Source organism: Vespula pensylvanica, chromosome 5, assembly GCF_014466175.1.
Source record: "Vespula pensylvanica isolate Volc-1 chromosome 5, ASM1446617v1, whole genome shotgun sequence".
NCBI lineage: Eukaryota > Metazoa > Arthropoda > Insecta > Hymenoptera > Vespidae > Vespula > Vespula pensylvanica.
Genome location: NC_057689.1, coordinates 4,459,564 through 4,486,459, shown reverse-complemented (window position 1 = coordinate 4,486,459; position 26,896 = coordinate 4,459,564). Strand labels below are relative to the sequence as shown.

At 41.6% G+C, this 26,896-nt stretch overlaps 1 protein-coding gene across 10 annotated transcripts in view; it reads right to left on the bottom strand.

The window, feature by feature from the left end:
• Window positions 1-26,896, bottom strand: part of LOC122629655 (segmentation protein cap'n'collar) — an 84,764-nt gene that overhangs the window by 24,198 nt on the left and 33,670 nt on the right. For 9 of the 10 annotated variants that reach the window (XM_043813334.1, XM_043813330.1, XM_043813332.1 and 6 more), the window contains 4 exons: window positions 12,301-12,611; window positions 11,619-11,870; window positions 595-829; window positions 230-454 (listed from right to left, as the gene is read on the bottom strand). In XM_043813334.1, the coding sequence (XP_043669269.1) occupies window positions 230-454; window positions 595-829; window positions 11,619-11,870; window positions 12,301-12,611 (1,023 nt within the window). The remainder of the gene's footprint in view (window positions 1-229; window positions 455-594; window positions 830-11,618; window positions 11,871-12,300; window positions 12,612-26,896) is intronic. The other variant, XM_043813331.1, reaches the window with a different exon arrangement.

Below are 26,896 nucleotides of genomic sequence, written 5' to 3'. Positions count from 1 at the left end.
CTTCCGTATCGAGATATACATATATGTATATAAGATAAATATATATATACATATATATATGTGTACGTTAATATGTATATACATGTATACGACAGACATATACTTAAGTCCTTAGACGATAAATGATGATGATGATGATGATAATGATATAATAATAATTAATAATAATATTAAAATAATAATAAATCTGTTGACGAGGAAAACAAAGGCCGTAAACTCTCCTACTTACCGTCGTTCATAGCCATATCCATCAGATGCAAATCCTCGTCATTGAGAAGAGACGAAAGAAAACCGTCAGTGGTTTGATTTATCGAGTCTGACGTTGGTGCATGATAATACATCATATCGCTAGGCTCAGATTTGTAAGCGGCACCACTTTCCGCGCCCATTGGTTCGCTACTGTTCGTTAAATTCATCGAAGTTGCAACGGCTGATCCAAGATTCGACGAGCCACCTAGAATAGTGAGCAGTTTAGTTCAGATAAAGAAATGTTCCAAATAGAATGACTTTATTTTGGATTCTTACAAAGGTCGGATATTTTTATTTAACTTTTATTTAAATTCATCAAATGGTTTGTCCCTTTTTAATACTCACCTACATTGTGGTAAGGACCCGTCGAGTTAAGATCCCCAACTGGTGGTGCCAAAGTGGCATTGTGAAGTAGGACATTACGTTGTGCTTCGTAGTGGCTATGACTTATACCGTGTCCTGGGTATCCAGGATGCGATGGATGCGCAAAATGATCCGGAGCACCGGGAAGAGATAATAACGATGCCAAATCCTGCCACCGCTGCTCCATGCTCATTGCACGCACGAACGGCATGCGGCCCTGAGAAAAAATTGTCTCATTAGAAATTTGTAATAGACCATTATCCCCAATCCTTGCTGAATCATTTTTTTATTCGTTAATATATTCTTTTATTCATAATAACGATATTTACATACGATATACATACACCGGTGCTTCTCATATAAGAAACTAAAAATTTTTTTTCTTTAAAAAGAGCTCGTTCAAGAGTTCAGTTAATCGGTCACATTTATCAGCTAGTAATTAACGTTTATTTTCCGTTAAATAGTATGGAACAGAGAGTAGAATATTTACAGTGATAGTAAAAAAACTCGCGATATGCGCTAACTTCGGGGTCATCTAATTAACACTAAGATCCCGTAAAGTCGAACTAATGTGCGTTGAAATAAATGAATTTGCCAATTCATCGTATGTATAAGTGTGACGAATTTTAGAGGATCGATCGATTTTTGCGAAATTCCAAGACGCGAAAAGCGTGTCACGTTTGGCACGGTATTATTGTCGAACGATGATACATCCAGCGATTATATGCCTGGCAAGGAATCTAAGGCCATCGTACCTGTCAAATGTCAAGCAGATAAGACGCATGGATTTCTACGACGGTAGAAACCCCGCTGATCATGTAGGCGTTGGTCGCACGATGGAAGGGAACGTTAGGGTAAAGGATATTAATAGTGATAGGCACTGTGTGCGTACATATACATATATATATATATATATACATACACATATATATAGATATATGTGTGTAACATATGTGTGTTCCAAGTGTACCCCCTCTTTCCTTTTTTCTTGGGAACGTATGTCAATCACGATTTTACGTCGCCCGGCACGAAGAAATATGATCTCGATTTTTGTCACGGGAATAGGGATAGAGGGGTAGCGGAGGAGGAGGGCCGAGGGGTGGAATAAAAGTTTTATAAATTATGGTAGACTCGCTATTCTTTTTAGGACATGGAAAAAAAGAAAACAAAAGATAAGAAAAAAGCGACAGAAATACGATCTAGAAAATTGTAAAACAAAATGGTACAGTAAAGAAGATTTAATCGAAGAGATCGGCCGACAAAAGTAAAAGAAATCTGTAAGCAAGAAGACTCTCGATAGGTTCACGAAGCGATCGTAAAGGCATAGAGAATTTGCAGTTTTTAAAGGAGAAATGGTCAGTGCCGGACCATGTTCTCGGTCGAACGTGGCCGACGGTACTTAATGCACCCAGGTATTGTCGCTAATGCGCGAAGAAGCGCAAGAAGAAGAAGAAGATGAATAGGGAAGCTATGCGCTTGGTTCTCCTCTCTCGGTGCGCACCGGTCGTTGGATCGCTGTTGTACGGGCGCATCAATCAGTCGTCGGTGCAATCTGTCGAGCGCGACGCCTTTAAGGCGATTCTCGCTTGTCAGCGCATCTGCCGCGGCGTCTCGTCTGTAGGCCGCGAAATGTAGGACGGGAGACGTTTGTTCCATGCCGACTATTCGATTTGTCCTACAGCGTTTCTAATGGCTTTACCTTCGCGGCCTGATTATATCGGAAAGGAGAGAAAAAGAAAATAGACGGTAAGTTTCGGCAAATACGACGAAATAAATTTCTTTTCTTTTCTCTTTTTTTTTTCTTTTCTCCTTTTTCTTTAAGTTATTTGTCGTTTAGAAGAAAATCTTTTTTATCAGATACATTTGATATTACGTTATTATACTGTATAATGTATATAGTGTAATAGCGTATCTCCTACGATTTAACAAGAACATTTACGATCGATGAAAAACTCGTGACTTTTTTTTTTTTTTTTTTTTCTACCAATTAGGAATGAAACCGATTATGTTAATTTATACTTGTCAATCTTCTACAGTTCATAACGTAAGAATTACACAGTTCTTCGGAGTAATCGACGAACTCTGTAAATCTCGCAAGGTTTCTAATAATTTAATAACTCGAACGGATTCGACGGATACGGAACATGCAACAGTCTTCGGACACAGAGAGAAAGATCTTACGTACACCAGAGACACACACACACACACACACACACAGAGTGAAAGAGTGAGAGCAAGAGAAGTGGAGGGACGAAGATCGAACGCATACCTCGGCTACTGGTACTTATGATTTATGTTGCAGCGTAATATATACGGCCGTGTAGTCGTGTGTACTTACATGCGCGATATCGCTAGGTAGACGTACGCGATCTCGTCAGCGAGAAAATCTGCAAAGCCGCGAGGAAAGATATCTCCTCACTAGCAGATGTTTGAAACGCGCACACTGTCGAGGACCCATCGAGCTTACTTCCTCAAGTTCTCTCTTTCTCTCCTACGTTTCTTAAATAATATCTTAATCACTGGTTATTCTTGGAAAATCTCTTTTGCAAAGATCTCCGAGATTCTTTCGAAAATTCTATTTTTCCTCTATTTCATTCTATTATCTCGTTTTCTCCTTCTGTTTATCATACTTTCGTGAGCGTAGGTTACAATCGAAGGGGATCCTATCGGAGTCTCTTTGAGGATGATCAATCGACCGCCTGACACCTGCCATCGTCCTTTAACCTGGCATCTACAACGACAACGACGACTACTACGATGACTACGACTACGACTACGACGACTATGAGGACGACGATGGTGTTCTTCGATCGAGTCCACCTTTCACCTCGGAACTCAGTGTGTCCACCGTGTTTTCGTACGTGACTGCTGGTCAAAGCTCGTTTCCGTCCAGAAAGTTGTGAATGAAAATATTGATGAACCCGCGTGCGAGACTTTGCGTTCCCTTCGCGTTCCATACCACCGAGCAAAAATATTTTCGTGCGTACCTCTTCCCGTCACGGGATAAACGCGACAGCACGCGTTTCTAACTTTTTATATTCGTAAAAGGTAACCACGTCTTACGACCATCTCATCTTCTATATAGTTTAGATGGGAACGCGGAGACACGGCGTTTCTTTCTTTTAATTCGCTCGCGACCTCAATGATAGCGCTTGCTCGTCGTACACGCCGACGGAAATTCGTTTCGCACATCCTAGACGTCCCGCGTAAGGTAGGCGCATTATGCATTTCACAGTGCATAAGTCCTGCAGCTGCCTCGGAATCCCGTCGCGTTTCTCGACTCTTCGCGAAAATTGCTCGACAGAATTCATAGCCGTGCGATCTAAAAGGTAAGGAAAGGAAAGAAGGAAAAAAAGAAAAAAAAGAGAGAGAAAAGAAGAAGAAAAAAAAAACAAAAAACAAGAAGTGAAGTACGTACTGCGGCGTTTCGTGATAAATAAGACAAAATTTTCTTCATACTTTGTTAACTTCGTTGGATATTATTATCACGTATATTCTTTTAAGGAGAGAGACGAATGGAGGGCGAGAAGAAGGGAGTAGAGAGAGAGAGAGAGAGAGAGGGGAATCGTGCGTAATACAAAAAAACTGTAATTTCTTTGGTAAAAGTCGGTTATTCGGTCGAAACAATCGATAATAGTTAAGTGCTGACTGAAGGAAAGAGCTAAATAGCGTTATCGACAAAACGTTAAGCAATTAAGTGTTGCACGACTTAACGATACACCGACCGTCGGGAAGCCATGTGTATTACTCACGGGCCCGCCGGTATACTCTCATGGCTAATGGGCCACGATATTAATTATGATTCATTTAGATAGTCATCGGATTAATGCATGCTCGCATGGGTTACTGCGGCGACGAGCTCGCGCCAAGACGACCACCGAGTATCGCCGCTACAAGTGCATCCTAATGTCCGACCTCTTCTTCTCTTCCTCTCTCTTCTTTCTCTCTCTCTCTCTCTCTCTCTTTCTCTCTTATTTCCATATTACGTATCTCGTTTCTCTTATTAATTTTGTCTCCCAAGACTCTCGAGCTCCTTTGCTCTCTCACGATCTCTTCGTCTTTCTATTTCTTTACCCTTATCCATTTCTCTTCTTCTTCTTCTTCTTCTTCTTCGTTCCAACAATCTTTCTTTCTTTCTATTTCTCTGTCTCTCTTTCTTTTTCTGTTTTTCTTATTTCATCCACCCCATTTTCCCTTCACACGAAGCCTTAACGCAATGTTGTCCGTAAATATTGTGGGAAGTTCAAGGATATTTCGAGGGCCCTGCTTCGAAGCTCAAGGTTCTAAGCAAATATCCAAGTACTACGGCAAATAAAACGCGCTACCGTCCACGGTCTAGCAAATCTTTGCATTGTACGTATGCGAGAATATGCGGAGGATAGATAGATCCGTATAGCGTGGCCAAAGGTCGAACAAGTGCTTTTCGATTTCTCCGTTCGAAAGACGGAGTTTCTAAATAAGTATTCCTTACTCTTCTTGTTAAACATCGCTGTAAACGTTTCGATCGTTTGGTAATGGAAGAAACAACCTTCGAATTCTTTTTTTTTTCTTTTCCACGTTGATCCTTTTTAAAAGTCTTTAAGTGTAATCGTTCCTTCACCGATTATTTCTATGATTATTCAAACAAGATTTCGAAGAAATACAATTTACACTTAATTTTCGATTCGAGTGGATCGTTTAAATCGTATTACTTCTAAATATATCTAGTTTGATATATAGATTGACCTTGTAAGCGAAGTTTGCGTACCGATGACGAAGCGCAAACGTTAATATTTTCTTTGGTGCTTAACCCTTTGGAACGATATAGGTGGAGATCGGTAGAAAACGGGCATTCATCGATTTCGTTCGTAAGTACGAACGTCTTCCTCGTTTCGTTCATCGGTGTTGCGCAATAACAAGACGATTAAGAATAATACAAATTGTAGCCTTTCGACAAAAAGAAATCGTCGAAATGTCGGTCGTTAGGTGTTTGAATAAATTGAACGCAATTTTATTTTAAACTCGGAGAAGTGCCGAAGCGACATTTAGAGGACGTTTAATCTTGGTCGAGGTAGATGGTTAATAATCGCGTAAAAATGTCGAATTACGCGGTTAATAATTTCAATGATGAACCGAAGTTTCATACAAGGTCACGAGTAGTAAACGAATCTACGACATCGTAAATCCAATTTGATTTCTATTACACTAAGTCGAAAATTGTGTCGACGAGAACAAAGTCTCGTTTATGTCGTGAGAACAATTTCATGCTCGAGAATATGCTCCCGTGATATCCGTCCTAAGTGCAGACCCAAATGAAAGATTGCACGCGTGTTACACGTATGAGCCATAATTTCCGTCGCTTTCATCTTCGGCTTGACATCAGGGCGCAAGGCCGTTTATTTCGCAAGTACGCTGGTAGTCTCTCCTTCTACGCGAAGTCTTCATCTTGTCGTCGTCATCTTCGTCTTCGTCGTAGTCTTCTTTGTCGTCGTCGTCGTCGTCGTCGTCGTTTTAACGCGTTATTCGTCATCAATCTCGAGATTGGAATCGACTTTCCTCACATCTTTATCAATTACACAATGATTATTATATAATTGTTATACATCGCGAGGAGATTCGATTAGACGTACCGCATAAATTCTAACATCTGACCGACGAGAAAATCTCGCTAATTAACTGGCTGTTCTTCGAAAGCCGTCTTCGCTTTAATATCATCGAGAATATATCTACGTACGTAAGATATTACATGTATTTAGATATGTGTGTCGACTGTATTATATAGAAAAATATCTCTGATTTAGAAAATATTCAAAAATCAAGACGCGAGTATTACCTCGTTCCACGTGGCGACGTTAAAAAAATTTCTAGTAGACCTAAGCCCTCAAATTAAAGGACGACAAATTGGATAACGACACTTAAGGATTGACCAGGGTTTGCATTCTTTCGAAAGATAATCCTAACCGATTTCAAAAGGTTTGCGTCCACTTATTTACGACTCGAATCCCTAGGAGGTCTTTTTCTTCGTCAAAACAAGGGACCCTGTTGGACAGGCTCTTAAGATTTTTACCATGACAAACATAAGGATTCGTTTAACTTGAAATCTAAGAAAGTATTACCTACTGGACTATTCTAAAGTATTCTACGAAAAATCAATCTGATAATCTTTCGAGATCGATAGGAAGCTACAGCTTTTAGCGATCTACTTTATGCGAAATTACTTCGAAAAGAGATAAAGAAAGAAACAGACAGAGACAAAGAGAGATAGGTAGATAGATACATAGACAGAGAGAGAGGGGGGAGGGGAGGGAGGGAGAGGAAGAGAGAGAAAGAGAAGTTGTCATGTTAGGAAAAGAGGAAAAAAATGATCCGACGATACGTAAGAGCATATGCTCAGAGAATATAATAGGCCGTATTACGTACGCGTCGTCTTCGTATCTCTGCTATATACGGGTAACACGTAGCAATTACAGGTGACTGAGGTCAGTGTTAATACGACAGTCGCGTGAGAGAAGAGTTCCAAAAATGATATGGTTCGCGACTGGCGACATCGTGTTCTCTTGCGTAACTTTAGTTGTCGTAGTCTATCTTTCTTTCTCTCTCTTTCCATCTCTACTTGTATCTCGTTGTACAATACGCACGACATATCCTCCGTCCTAGGCAAAAGGTCTTCTACGGCTAGCGTAGTAGGAATATATTAATTTAGCCTGCTCATTACGTGTTGAGAGTCCTGCGCGGAGTACGCGGGTAGCAGCAAAGTATTAAAGTGCCCCACGGCCGTCGTAATGACGGCTCTTGCTAGTGTGCTCTCGTACACTCGGAATAAGAAGAAGAAATAAGTAGGGAGAGAAAGAGAGAGAGAGAAAGAGAAAGAAAGAGAGAGAGAGAGAGAGAGAGAGAGAGAGGGACAAGGTCGCGAGAACGTGTTCTATGCCGTATACGATCGTATTATGAAAGCGAATTTCAGTAGGGTGTCCAACCATTTGTGACGTTCGTTCAAATCTTTTTGTTTTATTCCAGTACTCGTTTAAAACTCAATGTTGTCAACTTTCTACTATATTCATTGAAACTACGTTGAAATTCATTTGTCGAGGCTAATAAAATAATAAGATCGATTGAATGTACCGTTTGCGCATTTGGTTATTTCATTCCTATAGGAAAATAAAGAAAATGTAACGATGTAACTTGTCGAGCATGGAAATGTGTGAAATATGACCTGATAAGGTCTATCTACCTGGAAAAGACTTTCGTCCAAAATCAGACTCCAACATTCCGAATTCGTTGCGCATTGCTGCTCGACGAAGTTCTGAGATTTAACGACGATCTGCTGCACTTCGTTCATGTGTGTCTTCGACGCAATCCAGAAAAAGTTTCTCTTTCGGCATATAACACGAAGAGAAAAGGATTCTGTCGGTCCGGAAACGTTCCGAAGCCGAAAAATAGATATCGCCGAATGAAAGAAGAAAAACTCAGCGACGGTCCTCTTCTTCAAGGTGTTTCCAAGTACGAGGAAGTACTCGACAGTACGCGTCGATTTAGAGAGGCGATCATTGCGCAAGGTAGACCTTACACTTTGGCACTTACATGTCGAGTTGATCGTTCGCAGTCGATCTTCGACGACGTTCACGTAATCCCAAGGTCCTTCGAGGGTTTCGCCAGTGAACTCACGTGAATTTTCGAAAGAAGAAGAAAGAAATAAAACGATGAACAAGAGATGAGTTCACTGTTTCACACGCTTCGTTACAAGAAAAAAAAAAAATAGCCAAATGTTACGAACTGTCATAAATTAAACGATAATAAAGAAAAAGGAATCCTTCAAGATCTCTAGAGAATATGATTTTTTCCACGGGACATCCTCCGACGTACACTTCGAAGCGCGTGTCGTCCGTGAGTGTTAGGAGACAAGCCGGGTACGCGAGATCGCGATCGTAGCTCGACGTAGAGGATCATGGTAGGGGTAGAGCACCTCTCCAATCGGCGCCCGTTTTCAACTGTGTTTTCTCCACGTGCATGCGAATCTCGCACACGTACGCGTTGCGTCACATCGCGCCGGAGACGCCGAGAGCTATCTCGGTAGGTCATTGTCACGATCATCGTTTTCTTCGTCTTTTTCTTCTTCCTCTACTTCTTCTCTCGCTTTTTATTCTTATTCCTACTATCCTTACTAAACTCGACTCGAATGGAAATCCGTGAATTCGTGGGGCGAAAAGAAGAAAAAGAAAACAAAAAAAAAAAAGAAAGAAAAAGAAAAGAAAATACAAATTACTTACGACTAACTTGCGATGGTCATTATTACATATTTTTTATATTGATTAATTTTTGATTAAGTCTATCGATCGGCACAAAAGATAAATTAATCTTCGTCGTAAATAAATAATCTCTGTCGTTTGCTTAAGAAACGATCGGCCGAGAGCGTACGAGCTTTCTCGCTCACTCACTATCTCAATCACTTTTCTATTATTATTCTTGCAAAAGTGTATTAGCCCCTAGCGAAAATTGTCTCGCGATCTCATATAAGTCAACGTGGCTATGCATAACCACGATAAAATTTGATTTGTATCGTATAAAACTCGTCGATCGGAACGAATGATGCTCGAGAGTCGAGAACTCTTGTGTTCACATGGATCGGTGTTCGAGGAATCGTTCGCGATCGCGAAAAATAATGAGTGTATGACCTCGAGATACGATTTCTCAACAAAGTTCACGCTGGAAACCGCCTAGAAAAATTTAGTTTCAAGCATCTCGATCGAGTCCTGTCATTTGTTGAAGCATTTGTTAAAATTTAAATCGAATTCCATAGAAACTTTTTTTTCTGGTCGTGCGCACGCACGTACACACGCACGCACGTAGTGGAGATACGCACACGTACGAACGCACGCTTAACGTAGGAATTTGCTCTACGCTAGTTGTGAAAGCGTACCCACACGATTGTTTCAACGTGTCGAATACTACGTATTTGTCGAGCGAGGCGTATGGAATCGAAAAGTAGGATAAATTATTTCTTAAAACCGTTAGTATTTGTCCGATTAGAATTTCATTGATTATCTTAATTACGAAAGACCACGGCAAAAAGGTAAATTAGCGTTAGTTTCCACCGGTTCGTTTACCGTTCGATCGAACGAGTCTAATCTTCGCCGATTAGAAAACGAAAAATTCATTGAGAGTGAGGGCATGCCACTTACGATGATACGGTCAAACACGATGAGCCGCGAAATCGCGTGTTTCGCGAGGTACGCATTAAAGGTGCTGAATCAAGTAGCGGAGGAAGAGGAGAAGAACGAGAAGGAGGAAGAAGGGGGGGAGGAGGAGGAGGAGGAGGAGGAGGAGGAGGAGAAGGAGGAGTCTTTCCATGACGAGTCATCGAATCGCACGATATCGCGGTTCGAACGTTAGACGCACCGAATAAGTAGTAATCATGATTGTCGAGAAGGTCATAAAAATACATTGCGTAATCGACAGCGACAATAACCCGAAGAAATGAAAGAGGAAGGGAAGGAGATAGAAAAAGACAGATAGAAAGAGAGAGAAAGATAGAGAGAGAGAGAGAAAGAGAGAGCCGGACTTGGCAACTGCAACCGGTAATGACGCCTCAGGATCGTTGTCCTGCTAAAGACCATTAACGTATAGTACCTATATACGTCGATGGGAGAGACGGACCGGATCGGTAGACTCGATACGAAGCGAGTCGAGGCTCGATAAAAGCCATAAAAATATTTGCCAATTCGAAAGGGACGCCTCGTAAGGTGCTCGAACTCACGATTTTCCGTTTTCCTATAGATACATAGTACATAAGTACACAGGTACGCGGAACACGAACTAGCTGTGTTAATGGACTGCCCTCTCTTAAAATCTACGCGAAAGCACTTTGTACTTGTAATAAGATGGAGACGGGAGCGATAAAGGAGGTGGTGCCGGCGATCAGAGAAATCCTATTAGCATTGGTGCATACGTTTTAACCCAAAGAAAATTAACGATCAAATTCATTTTCGTACTATACCTATTTATTATTTCTTTTTTTCTTGTTTTCTTTTAAAGATCGGACTACGTACTTTGGTTTATTTTATTATTAGATATAATTTGATTTTCTTTTTGTACGATCAAGAGAAAAGAGAGGTAACTAGATTCGGCGTAGGTGGAGATACATATTCGTTTCTTTTTTCTTTCTTTTCCTAAGTCGAGCGAGTTTGCACCATAGCGTACATCGAGTTACTCGTTACATTAAGATGCGGTTACGACGTGTAATTGTCGGGTACGCGTAGTTTGGCTTAGAGATCTCAAGAGAAACTGCATCGGTGCTTTCGCGGTCGACGCTGTAAATAAAGAGTGTCCCGTTTATGGACCGTAAACGCCGCTCTAACTACGCGTGCTTCTATGCGCGTGCTTTTACTCGCCGCGCTTATTCTTATCTCTCCTTCGTCGTCTGTTTCCTACTTCGTATATCACTGGTCCGCCTTGCCGCGGTATCGTCGTACCCATCCTGAACCTCTCATTAAAGGATTTAAGAAAAAAAGAAAAAGATAAAAAAAAAAACAGAAAAGAAAAGAAAAGAAAAGAAAAAAAAAGAAAAGAAATAAACAAAACGAAAGAAAGAAATAAGAATGACAAAACCCCTAAATGATTTTCCAAAGGAACGTCCCTTCGTTCCCATTTCCCTTGTTCCCTTTATCAAATCTTTTCGTCGCATTAAAACGTTATAAATTCCTTCACACCGGTTAATTACACCAGAGAATATGATTATAATAGTCGCCATAAACAGGCCATTAGATTGAAGATGATTCCTCGCTCTCGGTGATATTTAATCTTGTAATGGCCCTTCCAGGAAGTGCAATTAATTAAGATATTATTGCCGAGAAGCACGCGATGTTTACTGTTATTTATTTTTGTCTTTGTTTCCTTTCCCTTTCTTTTTTCTTCTTTTTTATACACACCTTTTTCGCAAACAAAAAAAATTAAATTTCCTGAAAGTTCCGACTAATCAATGTCGATTAAAAAAATCTAATTGCGAAAAAAGTCGAAAGGACATTACGTACCTGGAACGAACGGTGGTGCGGATGATGGGGATGATGAAATTGCGGTGTGTGAATCATGTCGCCGGTCTCGGGATCCTCGCACCTGGATGACTTCGCGACCTCGACGTTACTCGAGCCGTTGACAGCAACGTCACCCTTCGCGCTCGTAAATTCCTTCGCTCCGTCTTCTTCTTCCTCTCCTTCTTCCTCTTCCTCTTTTTCCTTCTTTATCTCCTCTTCCACCTTTTCCTTCTTTATTTCGGACTTCGTTTCCTAGCGAACAATCCTCCGTGTCTCATAATATAATCGGAACAACGGTCGCTCGTTGTTGTCATCGTCGTCGAGCGAACGAACGATTATTAAACGCGGGAAATGACAATGAATAAATTTACAATACGTTTCGTGTAAAATCTTTGAGATCGGAGTAAAGTGCTACGATGATCCCACGTTTCTCTCGTGTTAAGTGAAAGATAACGAATGAGGGTACAATGAAGAGATCAAAATGCGTTAAGAACGCGCTTCTTCCATGATCGACGGTAGAGATTGTTTCTTTTTTTTCTTTTGTTTATCTAACCATTTATTTTATCGAGTCGATCACGAATAGAACGGTAGAACGTATATAATAATATATTTAAAAAAAACTAGATGCCAATGCGAAACGAATAAACGAAACGTTATAACGTTAAGATATATTTGTGAATACCTCGTCCTCTGGCTGAGCCTCATCGAGGCCAACGAGTTGAAGCGCCTCTTCGAGATTGAATCCGTCGGGTAGGCCGAGATCGTTGTCACCGAGAAGATCCTCTACGACGGCGCTTCCTAAAAGACTATCACTGAGTAACTCCGACGTGAAATCATCTTCAAGTCCCAAGGTTTCGCTAAGACCTAAAGAATCATCGGATAAGCCAGCCAAGGGATGATGATCCAAGCCAAAAGACTCTTCTCTGAGTAGATGATCGTCGTCCTCAGCGTCGCTATTTCCGTTCTGACTGCAGGAACTGAGAATATATTCCCCTGGAAACGCGTCAGTTTAACTATTAAATCGTTAATACCGTAAAAATAAGTGAAATTTTGATAATTTCGAAGCGTGTCGACGATTAGTTCTTTCCGTTGCCATATTTTAGACGTTGAACGAAATTATATCATATAATAGTGTATAATCGTAATTGAGTAATGAACATCGAGTGAGACAAACCTCATAACGTTTAGAGTTCTGTAATTGAGTTCTCATCGTTCTATCATTTCGAATACGTACGCACATGTCACATACATTAACGTTTTTCACTGAACGAGATTTTCTTAAAAGAAAAAAAGGAGAGAGAGAGATAGAGAGAGAGAGAAATGAAAAGAACACCGATGAAAACTCGCGGAAATGTTTGAAAAACAAAAAGAGAGAAAGAGAAAAAAAGAAAAGAACGGGTCGATGATGAATCGAGGAAATAAAAAAAAGTGGACTCAACTCGAACGAAACGTTCCGTTTCGAAGCGAGGCACTCGAAAACTGACTGCGAGCGACGGACAGGTAAAATTTTTGGGGGAGGGTTAGGTGGAGGCCGTGGAAAAAACGTAACTAATTGAGGGACAAAAGGGGTGTTGTTGAAGATCCACCTGCTGCCTCGAACAACCCCCGAAATGTTCCCGCCCCACGGCCAATCGCGAGTCCCCATCTCTTCCCACTTCGTCCCTCACGCACACTCCGAAAGATGACCTGGAATGTCGTTCGTTCGAAAACGAATTTATCCATGGTTTCCGCGTTCTTTCCTCGTGATCGTACGGCGATAATGTATAATAAAATATTATATATATATATATATCAAACGTGAAAATAATCAAATCGTATCGCGTATCAAAAATCTCTCGGACATATATTTTCTCTTAATAAAATAAAACATAAGGTTAAACGTTTTAAAAGTTTATTTTTTTTAAGAACAAGAACGTTTTCTGACGAGCCTTGAAATTCTTGCGTCCCATTTCTTTTTCTTCTCTTTCTTTTTTCTTTTCTTTTTCTCTTTTTTTTTTCCCCATCGACCGTCGGTCGATGTTATTAGAGATAATAATCTCATAAAATAATAATTCTTCGGGAGCTGCCTGACCGAGCTGTCGGACAGGTCGGCCTCGTCTCACTGAGAAAGAAGGGATCGAAGAAGAAGAAGAAGAAGAAGAAGAAGAAGAAGAAGAGGAAGAAGGAGAAGAAGGGAAGGATTTTCGTGAGTGCGGTGTGACTCGAGAAGGAAGATCGCACCTTTTGAATGCCTATTACATTAACGAGTGGTGCCAGCTATTGTCTGCTCCAAATGCAAGGTCGACCGCACGATAATGGCCGCTTGTAATTTGAGGGAACCAGGTTGTACCATCACCTTTTCTTCGACGGAAAGCCTCTCGAAGCTTTCGGAGAAGTTCTTTTGAAAAAGCAGTGACTCCGAACCGATCTTCGAAACGTCAGCGACGTTTGACATGAAAAGGAAGGATTCGTGCGGGTGTGCGAGTGGCGAGAGATAACAAAAAAAAAAAAAAAGAAAAAAGAAAAAAGAAGAAAAAAAGAAAAGAAAAGAAAAGAAAAGAAAAGAAGAAAAGAACGAAGAGACAACGATTAACTGTAATAACACTTTATCTAACATTTTGTTTTTCTAAGGATTAAAAGATAATTTCGAACGGAAACACGATCGAAAGAATTCATCGGTTTTGCACATAAATCTTTCGTTAGGTCGACGATGAATGTAACAAATTAAAACGAAGCTCCGTTCACTGGAACACGTTTCTGAAACATGCAAATTCGATCAGAGTTTGAACTCGCTCGATCGTGCGATACTAAAGGTAACAAAAAAACCGGTCGAAAGGTTTTAGTTCGAAAAAAAGAAATGGAAGAGAAAGAAAGAAAGAGAGAGAAAGAGAAAGAGAGAGAGAGAGAGGAGAGTAGAGAAGGAGAAGAATGATAATAGATCTCGCGGCGCATCTAATGGCATCGTTGTACAGTCTTTTCTAAATTCCACGGCTTCTTTGAACTCGCGGGAGCCCGTCCTTTTCCACGGCCACGGTAACGTCGACAGATCATTTCTCATATTTCGCGCGCACACCTAACGACCGTTTCCTTCAGCTAGTACCCTCTCACTCTCTTTCTCTCTTTCTCCCTCTCGTTTCTACCCTTATATCCAGGATAATAATTCCCGCATTACTCGACAAAATTTTTGGGCCAGTCGTCCTTTTATCCCATGCCCCGAGGAAAAAGGTATTCGAACTAATACCTTTGACTCCCTATTTATTTGAACGCGACGTATATAAACGCGACTCCGATCCTAGCGTTAGAATGCGTTAGCACGATTGTCCTACTCTATACTTGACAGATATATCGTGTTCTGTCTTATTCACACCTTGCTCCTAATCTTCTCTCTCTCTCTCTTTCTCTCTCTCTCTCTCTCTCTCTCTGTCTGTGTCTCTCTTTCTCTCTCTTATTCAACAAAGGATCGACGACAAGAGAAGGACTATAACAACGAACGAAATTGATCCTCTGACATCTTGCTTAGTTAGGACTTTGTGTCACCTGATTGCAACGAGAAAAGAAGATATACGATTACATTCATTGTTCCTTTGACGTAATCATTAATTAACGCCCTAAAGTTTTATTAGAAATAATAACAAACGAAGAAATTTGTTGTCTGCGTCAATATGAAGTTCAAAAAGTATCAATGACTGTTTCTACTCGAACGTATATGCGACGCTAAAAGGGTTAATAGTATCGTAAAAGATAATAATGCGAATCGAGGAACGATGAGCTCTCAATGACATTCATCGTGCAATCGATGATCGTGATAAATCGTCATTTGACCGACCGTAAAACGCGCTTCTAACAAACTGCACTTGGTCTCTCTGTCTCTCGAGGACGACATTGCTATGAACGTTTAATCTTACATCTTTAGTTTGTCTATGTACCTTGAAGAATTTAATCCAGAAACACGGATAAATAATCCCAACACAGACTTCACAAACTTTTATTTTTTAATCACAAAACACAAACTCCGTTTAACAAGAAGTCTCTCGTAGACACCGTAACGTCACTTTGAAGAATCAATAAAATTCATGTAATCGAACTAATCGAGTCCTTCGATCTCCAGACAAATCCTCACAATTTTTAACAGTTCTACCATCGAACGATTACACATGGAAACGTTTTGATGCATCTTGAACGATTTTAAACGATATTCTCGAGTCCTTCGTGATTTTCCTTCGATCGAGCCATCAACTTGTCCCAGGCAAAGGCGTCATATCGAAAAAATCCTTTCCTTCTTTCTTCTCCCACGAGAAACATGAACGAACCGTAACGATATCTCGTAATAAAACGAACGATGATAAGAGGATTTGCAAGGGACACGGTTTATCACGAATCGTTTGCCTTCGCGAAGCATCGAATCTCGAATCTGTTGTTGGAAGTCATAACGACGAATCGTAGCCGTTCGAATATGAGGATTTCGATGCAGGCACAGCATGGAGTCGACTGATAGACTATCGCGTACCGAGGCATTGCCTAACCACGGGTCCGCTCGAGAGTATCGTGCCGAGGCATGGGCTCTGCCGTGAAAAAAAACGGACCAATCACGACGGGGTTGGCTGTTATTCCAATATGGCTGCCAGACAATGCCGTGCCGCCGCGGGGCAGCAGCAGAATGGGAGGGGGGAGAGGGAGGAAGGGAAGGAGAGATAGCAAGAGAGGGCGAGAAGAGGAGGAGAGAAGGTCTCTACCCATAATGCCATTCTCCGGCTCCCCACTGCGAGTAGGGAGCGTATACCGAGGCTCGGGCTCGATCTCTCCTCGTCCAAGGCATCGTGCGGCGCCACGGCCTCGGTCAGGGGTGCATCTTGCCTCGCCATTGCCCCGAGTCATCTTTCCTCGGCAACCCTCTCTCCAAACTAGGATCTTCGAGCATTCCTACTTTTCCAACGCGGATCTTTTTCATTCCTCGGACTACCTAGAGATTGCCTCTAGAGAGGCGTACGTACATCGCTCGAAATGGCTACTTTACAAATTGAACTTCATTCCTGACGAAACTCGAACGTCGAGAAATCGAGTTGGAGAACGTGCACTTTTCAAAATTGATGCAATTTAACTGTTCAACGTCTCTCGATCGTTCAATGGTACTTACGATAAACAGTCGGCGTACCGTCGAGCGGGTCAAGTGTTCCAGTGAAATTTTATGAATGAATGAATTACTGCTCTCTCATAATCAAGCTACTAACTTCGTTCGATCACCTCTGAGATATTGTTTTTCATACGTTTGTATAAACACGACTACTCGATGTCCACAGTGACTAGCGATTCTTAGAGTCAGCCGGGCAAGACTCTGCCGGAAGATAAAGGTTGTAAACCACTGCCGTTTAGATAGGATCTAAATCCTGTCAAATGCTTGCTATAGTTGATACCCTTTATTCTTACGTCGTCGCTCGTACTCGGATACCTTTTTGGGAATCGTGGATCGGATTAATTGGCGAGGTAAAGCGAACGACGAGGACCAATTTTATTGCTAACATCGTTCGTACTTAAACGTCGAACTGAAGAAAGGAATTAATAAGCACTGCTCAGCCATATATCCTTGCTTTATCATTGTCAGATACAGGATCGAGACTATACCTGTACTCGGCGTTTAATCGATGTTAACCAACGCGCTTGCGGAGTTGTCACGAAACGCAATAACCAAGAGTATCGAACTGAAAATTTGTTGAGCAATCGTTGAGTATCAAACTCTCTGTTCTTCGACCGTGCCATTATCCCTCTATATCTATCTCACCGAGCTTAATTATGTCGAGACGAATAATACGTATAGAAGGAGCGATTTCCAAAGCCGTTGAATAGTGCGTACCGTATTGAAAACACTGATTTATTTAGTAATAAGTGCAAATCACTGTATCCCCTAACACTCGCTCGCATTGCCATGAGCGAAACACGAGCACCGACAAAAGTGTAACGTAACAATGCGTGCTCGATCTTCTGGAACCGTCGTGGAAGAACAGAGCGCCGTCTGGGACACCCCGTGTACGCGATAAATAATAGTAGCTGCATGAACTTGTGCTTTTCCAGCATTGTGCCCCGTCTCGCTACGCCGCCATCCGATACGATCGTGCTCTTTGACTTCTTCTTCTTCTTCTTCTTCTTCTTCTCTTCTTCTCTCCTCCTCCTCCTCCTCCTCCTTCTCTTTCTTTTTCAACTTTTTTTTCTTCTCCTTTTTCTTCCTCCCCAGTCTCCTTTTTTTCGGACTCTATACCCTTCTTTCTCTATTTTTCTCCTCTTCATTTCCTTCCCAGAGGACTTATGCGACTTTGAATAACCAACGGGATTTTCGTCGACCGTCGGAAACGACGAATCTATTTTCTCGTCTTTGTCCCTTGTAGTTACTTGGGACGTAAAAAAAAAAAAAAAAAAATGCCGTTTTTCCCGAGGACGGACGATCGGGATGATTAGATTGTTCGTTAAAGCAGAGGCTTTCTTGGGAACGCTCTTCCCCCGCGTTTCGCCTTCGTGGATGAGATTTAACGAAGCGAGAGCTACGCGTGTCCGTGCGTAGGTGTAACGAGGAGGAAAACGTCGCCGTTCGTTGGAAAATACACGATTGACGTATGTAAACGAAAAATGAGAATGTAATATCAATCGGAGATAAATTTCTAAGTTTGAACGTAACGACGATACGCCTATTATTGCTATATAATAACCGAGATCCTATCTTTAGTGATTACTAATATCTACAATTAAAATCATCTTTTTTCCGAAGGTCAATAGACGATCATTTATCATCGACAAGAGCAGCACGACTCCGCGAGAGAGATCGTATATATTTTCCGATTAAGAAAGACGCTCGAATAAGAATCGAACTATCGAATAAGTATCGAGAGTCTCGAAGCTGCGTGGTAACACAATTAAAAGCATTAATAGACGCTGAAAAACGTCGGTCATCGTACGGGCAACGGCCGTAGCCGATGTCGCAGCAGCTTTCTAGCGGTCTACTAAGAGGATTTGTTAATACGCATCGTCCGAGTTGTACGCTTCGTTGACCGTGAAAAACGTATGATGAATTCGATTGAAATAATCGCGTCGCCGGGTAAGCGTGAATTCTAATAAACTTTATCGCGTTTTGTAGTTAAAAGTTAAAACGAAGGTAAGTCTCAATCGGTGAGAGGAGGGAAGTGTTCGAGAAGGTATCGGCGAACTCTAATAAAAACGGGGTCAGAAAACCAGCTCACACCTCGTACGTTGTTACGAGTCATTCACGATCTCGTGGACGCCGTCAATGAGCATTGTTGCCGCCTCATAGTATGACGCTTCGCTCTTCGTGTTTAGGTTGCACTTTTCGATGGCCACGCGTCCATGACGAAGAGAGGAAGCACCGGTAGTCAAGTCATGCTTAGAAGGTGCATTTTTTACATTTCGACTACCGAAAAGCTCGAAGCAAGGTAGAACTTCCCGTTAGTCTCTCTCGGTCTGGATATCCAACCAAATCGCCGTAAGATCAGCTCGTTCCGCAAACACTTTCGTAGGTAAAAAACCATCTAAGTTCGTCGTAGACTCTCAGCAACGTTCTTAAACTTGGAAACAAGTTAGCTAGCTCTTCGTAAAATACGTTTTATCGTGCCACCTTAACCGGCTAGGTGTTACCCAATAAAGCTCTGAATTTATACGATGTGAAACGCGTAAGAAGGGCGAGGTCGTAAGGCAAGTACGAGGTTACGACTAGCTGCTAACCGCAACTAAAGGAACTTCTCCTTAAGTTTCTTCCTACTCGTGATACGATCTCAACGTATGAAACGACGTACAGAGCGGGCTGCTGCTCCTTACGACGCGTTCCTCGCAAGATCCTACGATCTTGATCTTGCTCGAAAGCTCGGCAAAAATAGCGACGGGAGCGCGTGAAGTTAGTTGCTGTGTGACTCTTTCGACTCCGACTTTGAGATCCTTATTAGATAATTCAACGCTGACCCTGAAGTGAGAAAAAAAAGTTCGATCTAGAAACATTCCATGTGCGAAGTAAATGACGAACCAATTTGCTTTCTCACCGAGTCTAAGAAGAAAGTCGAAGGCTAAGAAAATATCTTGTCGGACTGAACAACGAAGGAATTAACTACTGTGTCACATCTGATATGAAATTTTAACCTACATTTTTTCTGACCCATATTCGGGGTCGGAACATTGGATCACGACCTCGGAAGTAGGTGTTGCAAGTTGTCATGATGCATGGATTCGACGAAAGGGAATGAGAAAGAGAGAATAAGAGAGAGAGAGACGAGAGAAAGGAACGATGCGAACCCTTTCATGACAGATCAGATTTGAAATCGGTTAATCGGTAGCACCGCATCGGTCTTATTTGATAAATTTACGTGGAACGAAGTCATCGCAAAGGTGCAACGCGAGAATCGACGCAGAAAAGGAATCGTCATGCGAAACAACGGCACGCGTTACAGTTTTCTCTCCTTGTCGAAGCCAACTCTCTAAAAGGATGTTCACCGAGTGCTGATCGGCAGATTTCACACAAAGTTTCGCCGTCCGCGATTCTCTTCTCATATATTTTCGAATGCAAAAACGACCAACTCTTATATATTGTTAAATATTAATCGACGGGAAAGGAATTTGCTTTGTAACGAAAAACAAAGTCCGCAAAGTTCGAGGTACTCGAACGAGAAAGAGAGAGAAAGAGGGGGAGAGGGAGAGAGAGAGAGAGAGAGAGAGAGAGAGAGAGAGAGAGAGAGAGAGAGAAATAGAGTTTCTCAGGAAGGTGTTTCGTGGAAGGAGAAGGTTGGGAAAAAGAACGATTCGATGCAATAATGATAGGTTGGAGGTTGTCTGGAGAGGGTGTCTAGAAAGGGCTAATGGTACTTGAGGTGACAGGCTGACCTCAACGAACGCGTTCTGATACATATCTATCCTAAATCAACACGATCTCTGGCGAAGGAGCCTACCTTAGTGTCCTTAACTTCGTCCGTTGTTTATTTAATGTTTGGCTTTACATTCTTCTCGAGTACTCGAATTCGTGTTTTCATACGAACGATCGAATATGTACGCACGTTGTATCTATGTATCTACGTTGATTTATTTTTCAATACTCGATCGAATTGCATTAAAGTTTGAAAGAAGAAAGAAGAGGATCCTCTTTTCGCGGATGACGATGGCAATGATGATTTACAAAAAGTTTGAGGAAATCGTAGGAGTCTCGAACGGTCAGGTAACAACCCTCGTCGTTCGTCAGGGGCTTTCTTTGTGGCAAGAAATTCGAAAAGTTAAAAAGGCAAAAGGCGGAGAAGGACGTGCCACTGATTTAACTTTTCATCGTTACTTGGCAACTGTCATCGTCCACCTTGTCATCGTTATACCTTCAACCCTAATACGAGTTTTATGGTAATGTTCTAATCCGACGATAGAGAAATATCAAGGAGAAGTAGAAGAAGAAGATCTCGTCTCTTCTGATCTCCATTCAGAGTCAGAGAATTCAGACTCTTTTGTCGATCCAAGAACGGCCTTTTAAAGTCACCTCGTATCTTCTCGTTCAGCCACCGTTGCTTTTGCCTAATTAAATTATTCCCGTGTGACGTATTAGTAGACCATGACTCTTGGTCGTCCAGTCTCGAAAGATGATTAATTTAACGTTACCATCGCCGATGGAATTCAGATCGATCGGTCGAAACGTTCCTTCTGCCTATGAGTTATTGCTTCTTGTGATTAATTATGTTCGCGACTAGCTACGCGTCGCGCCATCGTATTCCTAATCTCGATCGAAATTTCTTACTGCTTCTCGGAAAGGAATTTTTCTTTTCAAACGACGTTGCACGAATTCCGCTAAGTGTCAGCGGAACACGAAAAAAAAAAAAAGAAGAAGAAAAAAGAAAATAAGAAGAAAAAAGGAAGAAAGAAAAGAAAGAAAAAAAGGAAAGGAATAAAAAAAGAAAAAGTAAAAAAGAAAAAAAAAAGGAAACGAAAATATATCCTTGGAGACTTACCTACGCATACAAATATCGACTCGATACTTTCTTATCGAAAATTAACACAGACCGTACAAGCGTATCGTAATCCTTAACGATGAGTCAGGAAAAGATAGTAAAACGTCGCGTATGCTTATTACTGCTTATCGAAAATTGAAAGTCTAAATTGAAAAAAGAATTTCTTTTTACATAACGTTTGGGTTGTTATAATTCGCGAAAAGAGAAAGAGAAAGAAACAAAGAAAGAAAAAGAGAGAAGAGAGAAAGAGCAGAATGAACGGCACCCATATCCGTCTATTTTCATCGTAGAAGCGGCTCGGAAGAGTGCCCTCCTGGATTCAGGACGAATCCGTGGCGTGCAACGAGCCACGATATGAGTAATGGTGCGTGCTCGTGTTATACAGAGGGTGGTGGATGTGGCAAGTCATGGCCCCAAGTATCCCTGTGAGGCCGTACACGGCACGCCATACCTCGCCATGCCACGCCGTACCACGCCAGGCAGCTGCCCCCGACCCCGGCAACTCGCGCAACCCCCATGGGGATTTCTGCTTGGCATAGTCGTACTAACATGGCGGAACACGCACGGCTCCAAATATTGATTCCAGCTTTCTCTCTCTTCTCTTCTCTCTCTTTTCTCTCTCTCTCTCTCTCTCTCTCTCTCTCTCTCTCTCTCTCTCTCTCTCTCTCTCTCTCTCTCTCTCTCTCTCTTTCTCTTATTTTCTCCCTAACAACGAACCAAAGAGAAAAGTTCATCACTCTTGTTTGACCGGTCATCACGAAATCACAAAATACTGGACCATCACCCTTTGACGTGTCTAACGAGCAAGAATCTAATGATAGGTCTACTATTACACTTTCGGAAAAATCTTTGACGACCGATCGTCGATAAGAAATATTTGAAATAAACGGTTCTACTTGGTTGGGAAAGTATAGCATATGGAATTTGGTGTGTTACGTCAGTAGAATGAATTTCAGTTTTTCGCGGTCGGCTCCGTTTCCAATTCCGAAAGCACTTCGAACGGAATTAGTCACGGCCGTTGCCACGCATTGCCGCAGTTGGATATTATTTTTTCCTTCCTCGAGAGGGCCCACGTAACGAATTGAAGCGGAAATTAATAGGACCCACCAAGAAAAAGTTCAACGTTCGGTTGTACGCTTCGCCATTGCAATTTTTATATATCGATTCCCGAAATTTGTATGCTTCGCTAATTCTCTCCCTTTTTCTTATTTCTCTTTTTTTTTTTTCGAAAACCAATGCATCTGAACTTTGACGATTTCGTCCGTATAAAAAGATGGCTGTGAAGAAGGATCGAGCAAAGAACTTCGATCCTTTAAACGATTAATTTTCGAGTGGAAACGAAAAGAGAGTGAAAGAGAGTGAGAAATACAGGCAGATAGATAGAGAGAGAGAGAGAGAGAGAGAGAGAGAGAGAGAGAGAGAGAGAGAGAGAGAAGAGAAGAAGAAAGAGAAAGAAAGAAAGGGAAAAAAAAGAAAGACCGATAGAAAAAGTTGATCGAAGCGTCTGCGCGTACGCATGGCGGATGCGGCCATGCTTTCCACACGATCTTCCCCCTCGAGAGATTTCGTTCAACGCATGGACACGCATACGCGCCGCCTGCAACGCCCGCGCACGTGGCAGATGTCTCGTTTTATACAGTTCACGCATGCGTCACTATCACAAACCCTCTCCCTATTTCTACTTCACGAATAAGTACTTAGATATCTCCTAATATTCGAGTACCCGTATCGAACGGTAATGACCATTTATTTCTTTCTCTCTTCCTTTTTTTCTTTCTTTCTTTCTCTTTGTCTCTCTCTCTCTCTCTCTCTCTCTCTCTCTCTCTCTCTCCCTCTCTCTCTCTCTCTCACTCTCTGTTTTTTTTCCTTTTTGTTCAAATTCTCTTCCTCCTTTCAAAATTCTCCCATCTCAAAGAGAAAATCTATTTCGACAAGGAGACACGCTATGTTCTTTCTTCGAGACATTTGAAACCTTTCGCCGAGACTTCACGTTCAAAGTGCTTATGAGATAACGTCGGTGATCGAGCCAAACCGAAGGCGGAGTCGAGCGAATCGAACGCCCATTACACGATTTCCGCGCGTCGACCGGCCGCGATCGATTTACTATCTTCGATAATAACGAGCTTGCCGACAATGAATTTCGATTTTACATGACTGTGATAACGTATACCATATAACGATAAATCGAAACGAATCAGACGCGTTGTTTCACCTTTTCGTTTCGATTCGAAATCTTATATTTTTGTTCGATGAATCAACTCGAAAGCTTCCGGCGATCTTCGAAAGATCGAACGATCACGAAGATCGCTACGATGTTATTTAATCGTGAAATACGGCGCACCCAGAGACGTTCGCGCCCCTCGAGACAATGCTATGATAATTTATTCCACGTATATAAACTTTTTACAACTGGGCCACGTGTAATCCATCATGCTTCGTCAAATTGGTACAAGCACCTAGCACGATGATAATCCTTCGTACCTTTTCTTGCACGTTTCATCTCTTTTCTCCTTGAATGAAATATGTTCTCTCTTTATCTATATGCGTGTGTGTGTGTGTGTGTGTGTGTGTGTGTGTGTGTGTATATCTTTCTCTCTTTCATTTTCTTTCCTGCTTTCGTCTCGCCTGCAGATCGCGATCGGCACGAGAAGTTAGTTTATTCGTTCGTTGTAACCGCGAGAAACTATTACCGTCAAGAAAGAAAGAAAAAGAGAGAGAGAGAAAGAGAAAGAACATATTACTCGTCCCTCTCTTTTATCAATCGTCTACGTGTTACGAATAAATTTATGTACGTCACCAACTTTGATATATTCTCCGCAACAAAGTCTTAACGATTCTATTCGACCATGATCAGCACAAGACCGATCTAATCTTTATTGAAAATTTCTAATGGTCAGCATACTTTCCTTCTCCCTCTTTACCGACAGTAGTACAACGGGGAAAAAAATGTTGAAAAAAAAAATGTAAAAAGAAGATTTCAGGGTGGTTTAACAAGAAGTAACCCGCAAGCAGCAACCCGCGCGTGCGTCCGTAAAGCCATTTCCTTCGAGAGTCCCGCCATTTTGCCGGCGACTTTTTAGATCTCCATTTTCTCTCGATAAATCTGGGTAGAACAGGGACGGGCAAAGAAATCGAGTGGCTTTTGTGTATATCAGTCGCGCGGCTCATTAATCACACGCGCCATACGTCGAATAGGCTCGAGTCGATCGACGACGAGATAGCCGCGTAATGAGCTTCGTTGCTCTCTCGATCCTTCTCTTTCTCCCTCTCTTTCTTTCGATCTCCTTCGATCCTTTGCCTCTGTCCGACCAATAGAAAGAACTTATTATATTGCTCGAATCGAAACTCGGAGCAGCTTCATCGAACTCGTTGCATACCGTCCAGGAGTTCTTTCGTCGTTGGTAGTCATCGTTGTATCGTTGTCATTATTATTATTAAAAAAAAAAATTGAACTGATTGCTTCGATTACATACATACCAGTAGGCTTTTGCACTTAATTTCTGTAAACGTTAACGCGATTACACGGATACGCTTTTCTACGGTAGGTATAATCGACGAGAAAGAACCCGACGACGTTAATTGTGCAATTATAGTCGATAAAACGGAGCTCACGTGTGAGATTTGAAAATTATTAGTCGCCGTTGGCCTAACTTTGCCATTGTATTGGAATTTTCGTGCGTTATTAACCTTTATAAAAGAAAGAAAGAAAACAATGAAAAGAGAGAGTGAGAGAGTGAGAGAGAGAGAGAGAGAGAGAGAGAGAGAGAGAGAGAGAGAGAAAAGAAAAAGAATTAATGATAAAAAAAAAATAATAATAAAAGAAAGAAAGGAAGAAGAATAATCTGATCTTCGCGATAATTTCGCAAGTTTTAACATTCATAAATTTTTACATTACGAGAAAGACAAAATAATCCGTAAAAATCTCTGATGGAATATGAGGGAGATAGGAAAGGAAAAAGATGAAAAAACATAGAGAAAGGTAGAGAGAGAGAGAGAAAGAAAGAGAAAGAGAGAGAGAGAGTCGAAGAGGACCCTCGTAAATTGCCTCGACGCTCGGTCTCAAAGGCCGAAGAGTGGGTTCACGGTGAGACGAGCACGCTCGCTCCAACGCAAAGTAATTAAATGCAGAGGAAAAGGAGGAGAAGGAGAAGGGAGTTAAAGAAGGGCTGGCCACGTCGAGACTCGAACGAAGAGAGAAGAGAGAAGAGAGAAGAAGAAGAAGAAGAGGAGAAGGAGGAGGAGGGAGAAAGGTAGCGAGGGCGTTCCTGATGCCACTCCCCGACCTCTTGGACTCCTCCGGAACTGGTACCTGCCTGGCAAAGCCCGTCGTTATCCTACCTGAATAAAGTGCAGTCCCTTCGATCCGAGTACTCGCACACACATCATCCTTCTCTTGTCTTTCTTTCTTTCTTTCTTTCTCTTTCTTTCTTTTTATGTGTTACGTGTCCGAGTCGCGACAGCGTCCACTCGGATTTCTCACTCTCGGACGTACAGTACATACACACGTGTCATCCTATATATTTTTCTCGATCTTCTTACCTTCGTACACTGCACTCTTCGTGATTGCAAAGGCAGGTAATCCGAGAAGTGTAGGTGACTCTGAGAAACCGTAATTCTTTAAATAATCCCGATGAAATCTAATTTCTCATCGAACGTTGCATCGAATAATATTAAAACTATTCACACGACGAACGTTCAATTTTATACTTCTCTTGAATGAAACTTTTAATAAATCAAAATATTATCTATCTAATATTTGTAAACTCTTTCAAACTTTTGAATACGGACACCTACATATATCGACGTATATTACGACGTATATTACGACATAGAACGTGATAAAGATAAGGAAAAAAAATAAGGAAAGAAAAGGAAAGAATATATAAAAACGGAATAAACGTGTTCTGTCGATATTAACTGAAGTTAATAGCGAGAAAATACGTATTATTTCTTTCGTGAAAAAAAATGTTCGTCGAATTGATTGACACGTTCCGCGCTTTTATCAAACGTCAAAGTTTCTCTCGTGATCGTCATAGTCGATCGAAAGTTTTTCGACGTACGCGAGAATGCATTCGGCTGCATTCGGTCGCGTTTATGGTAATTATAAGCGCGAAAGGTGCCGCCAGGTGCTTGGTCGATGCTAAAATTGGTTCTTACAAATTGCCGCGTTAATTCGACACGGTCCGAGAATAAGCAGCCACGAAGGACCAGCTTGTATTCAGCTGTTCGCTCGATGCACAAAGAAATCCAATGGGAGCGTGCACCGCGTTCCAGCACGTTTGATCGACTTCTTTAATTGGGAACTCTCGAGAGAAAGATAAATCGTTAAGT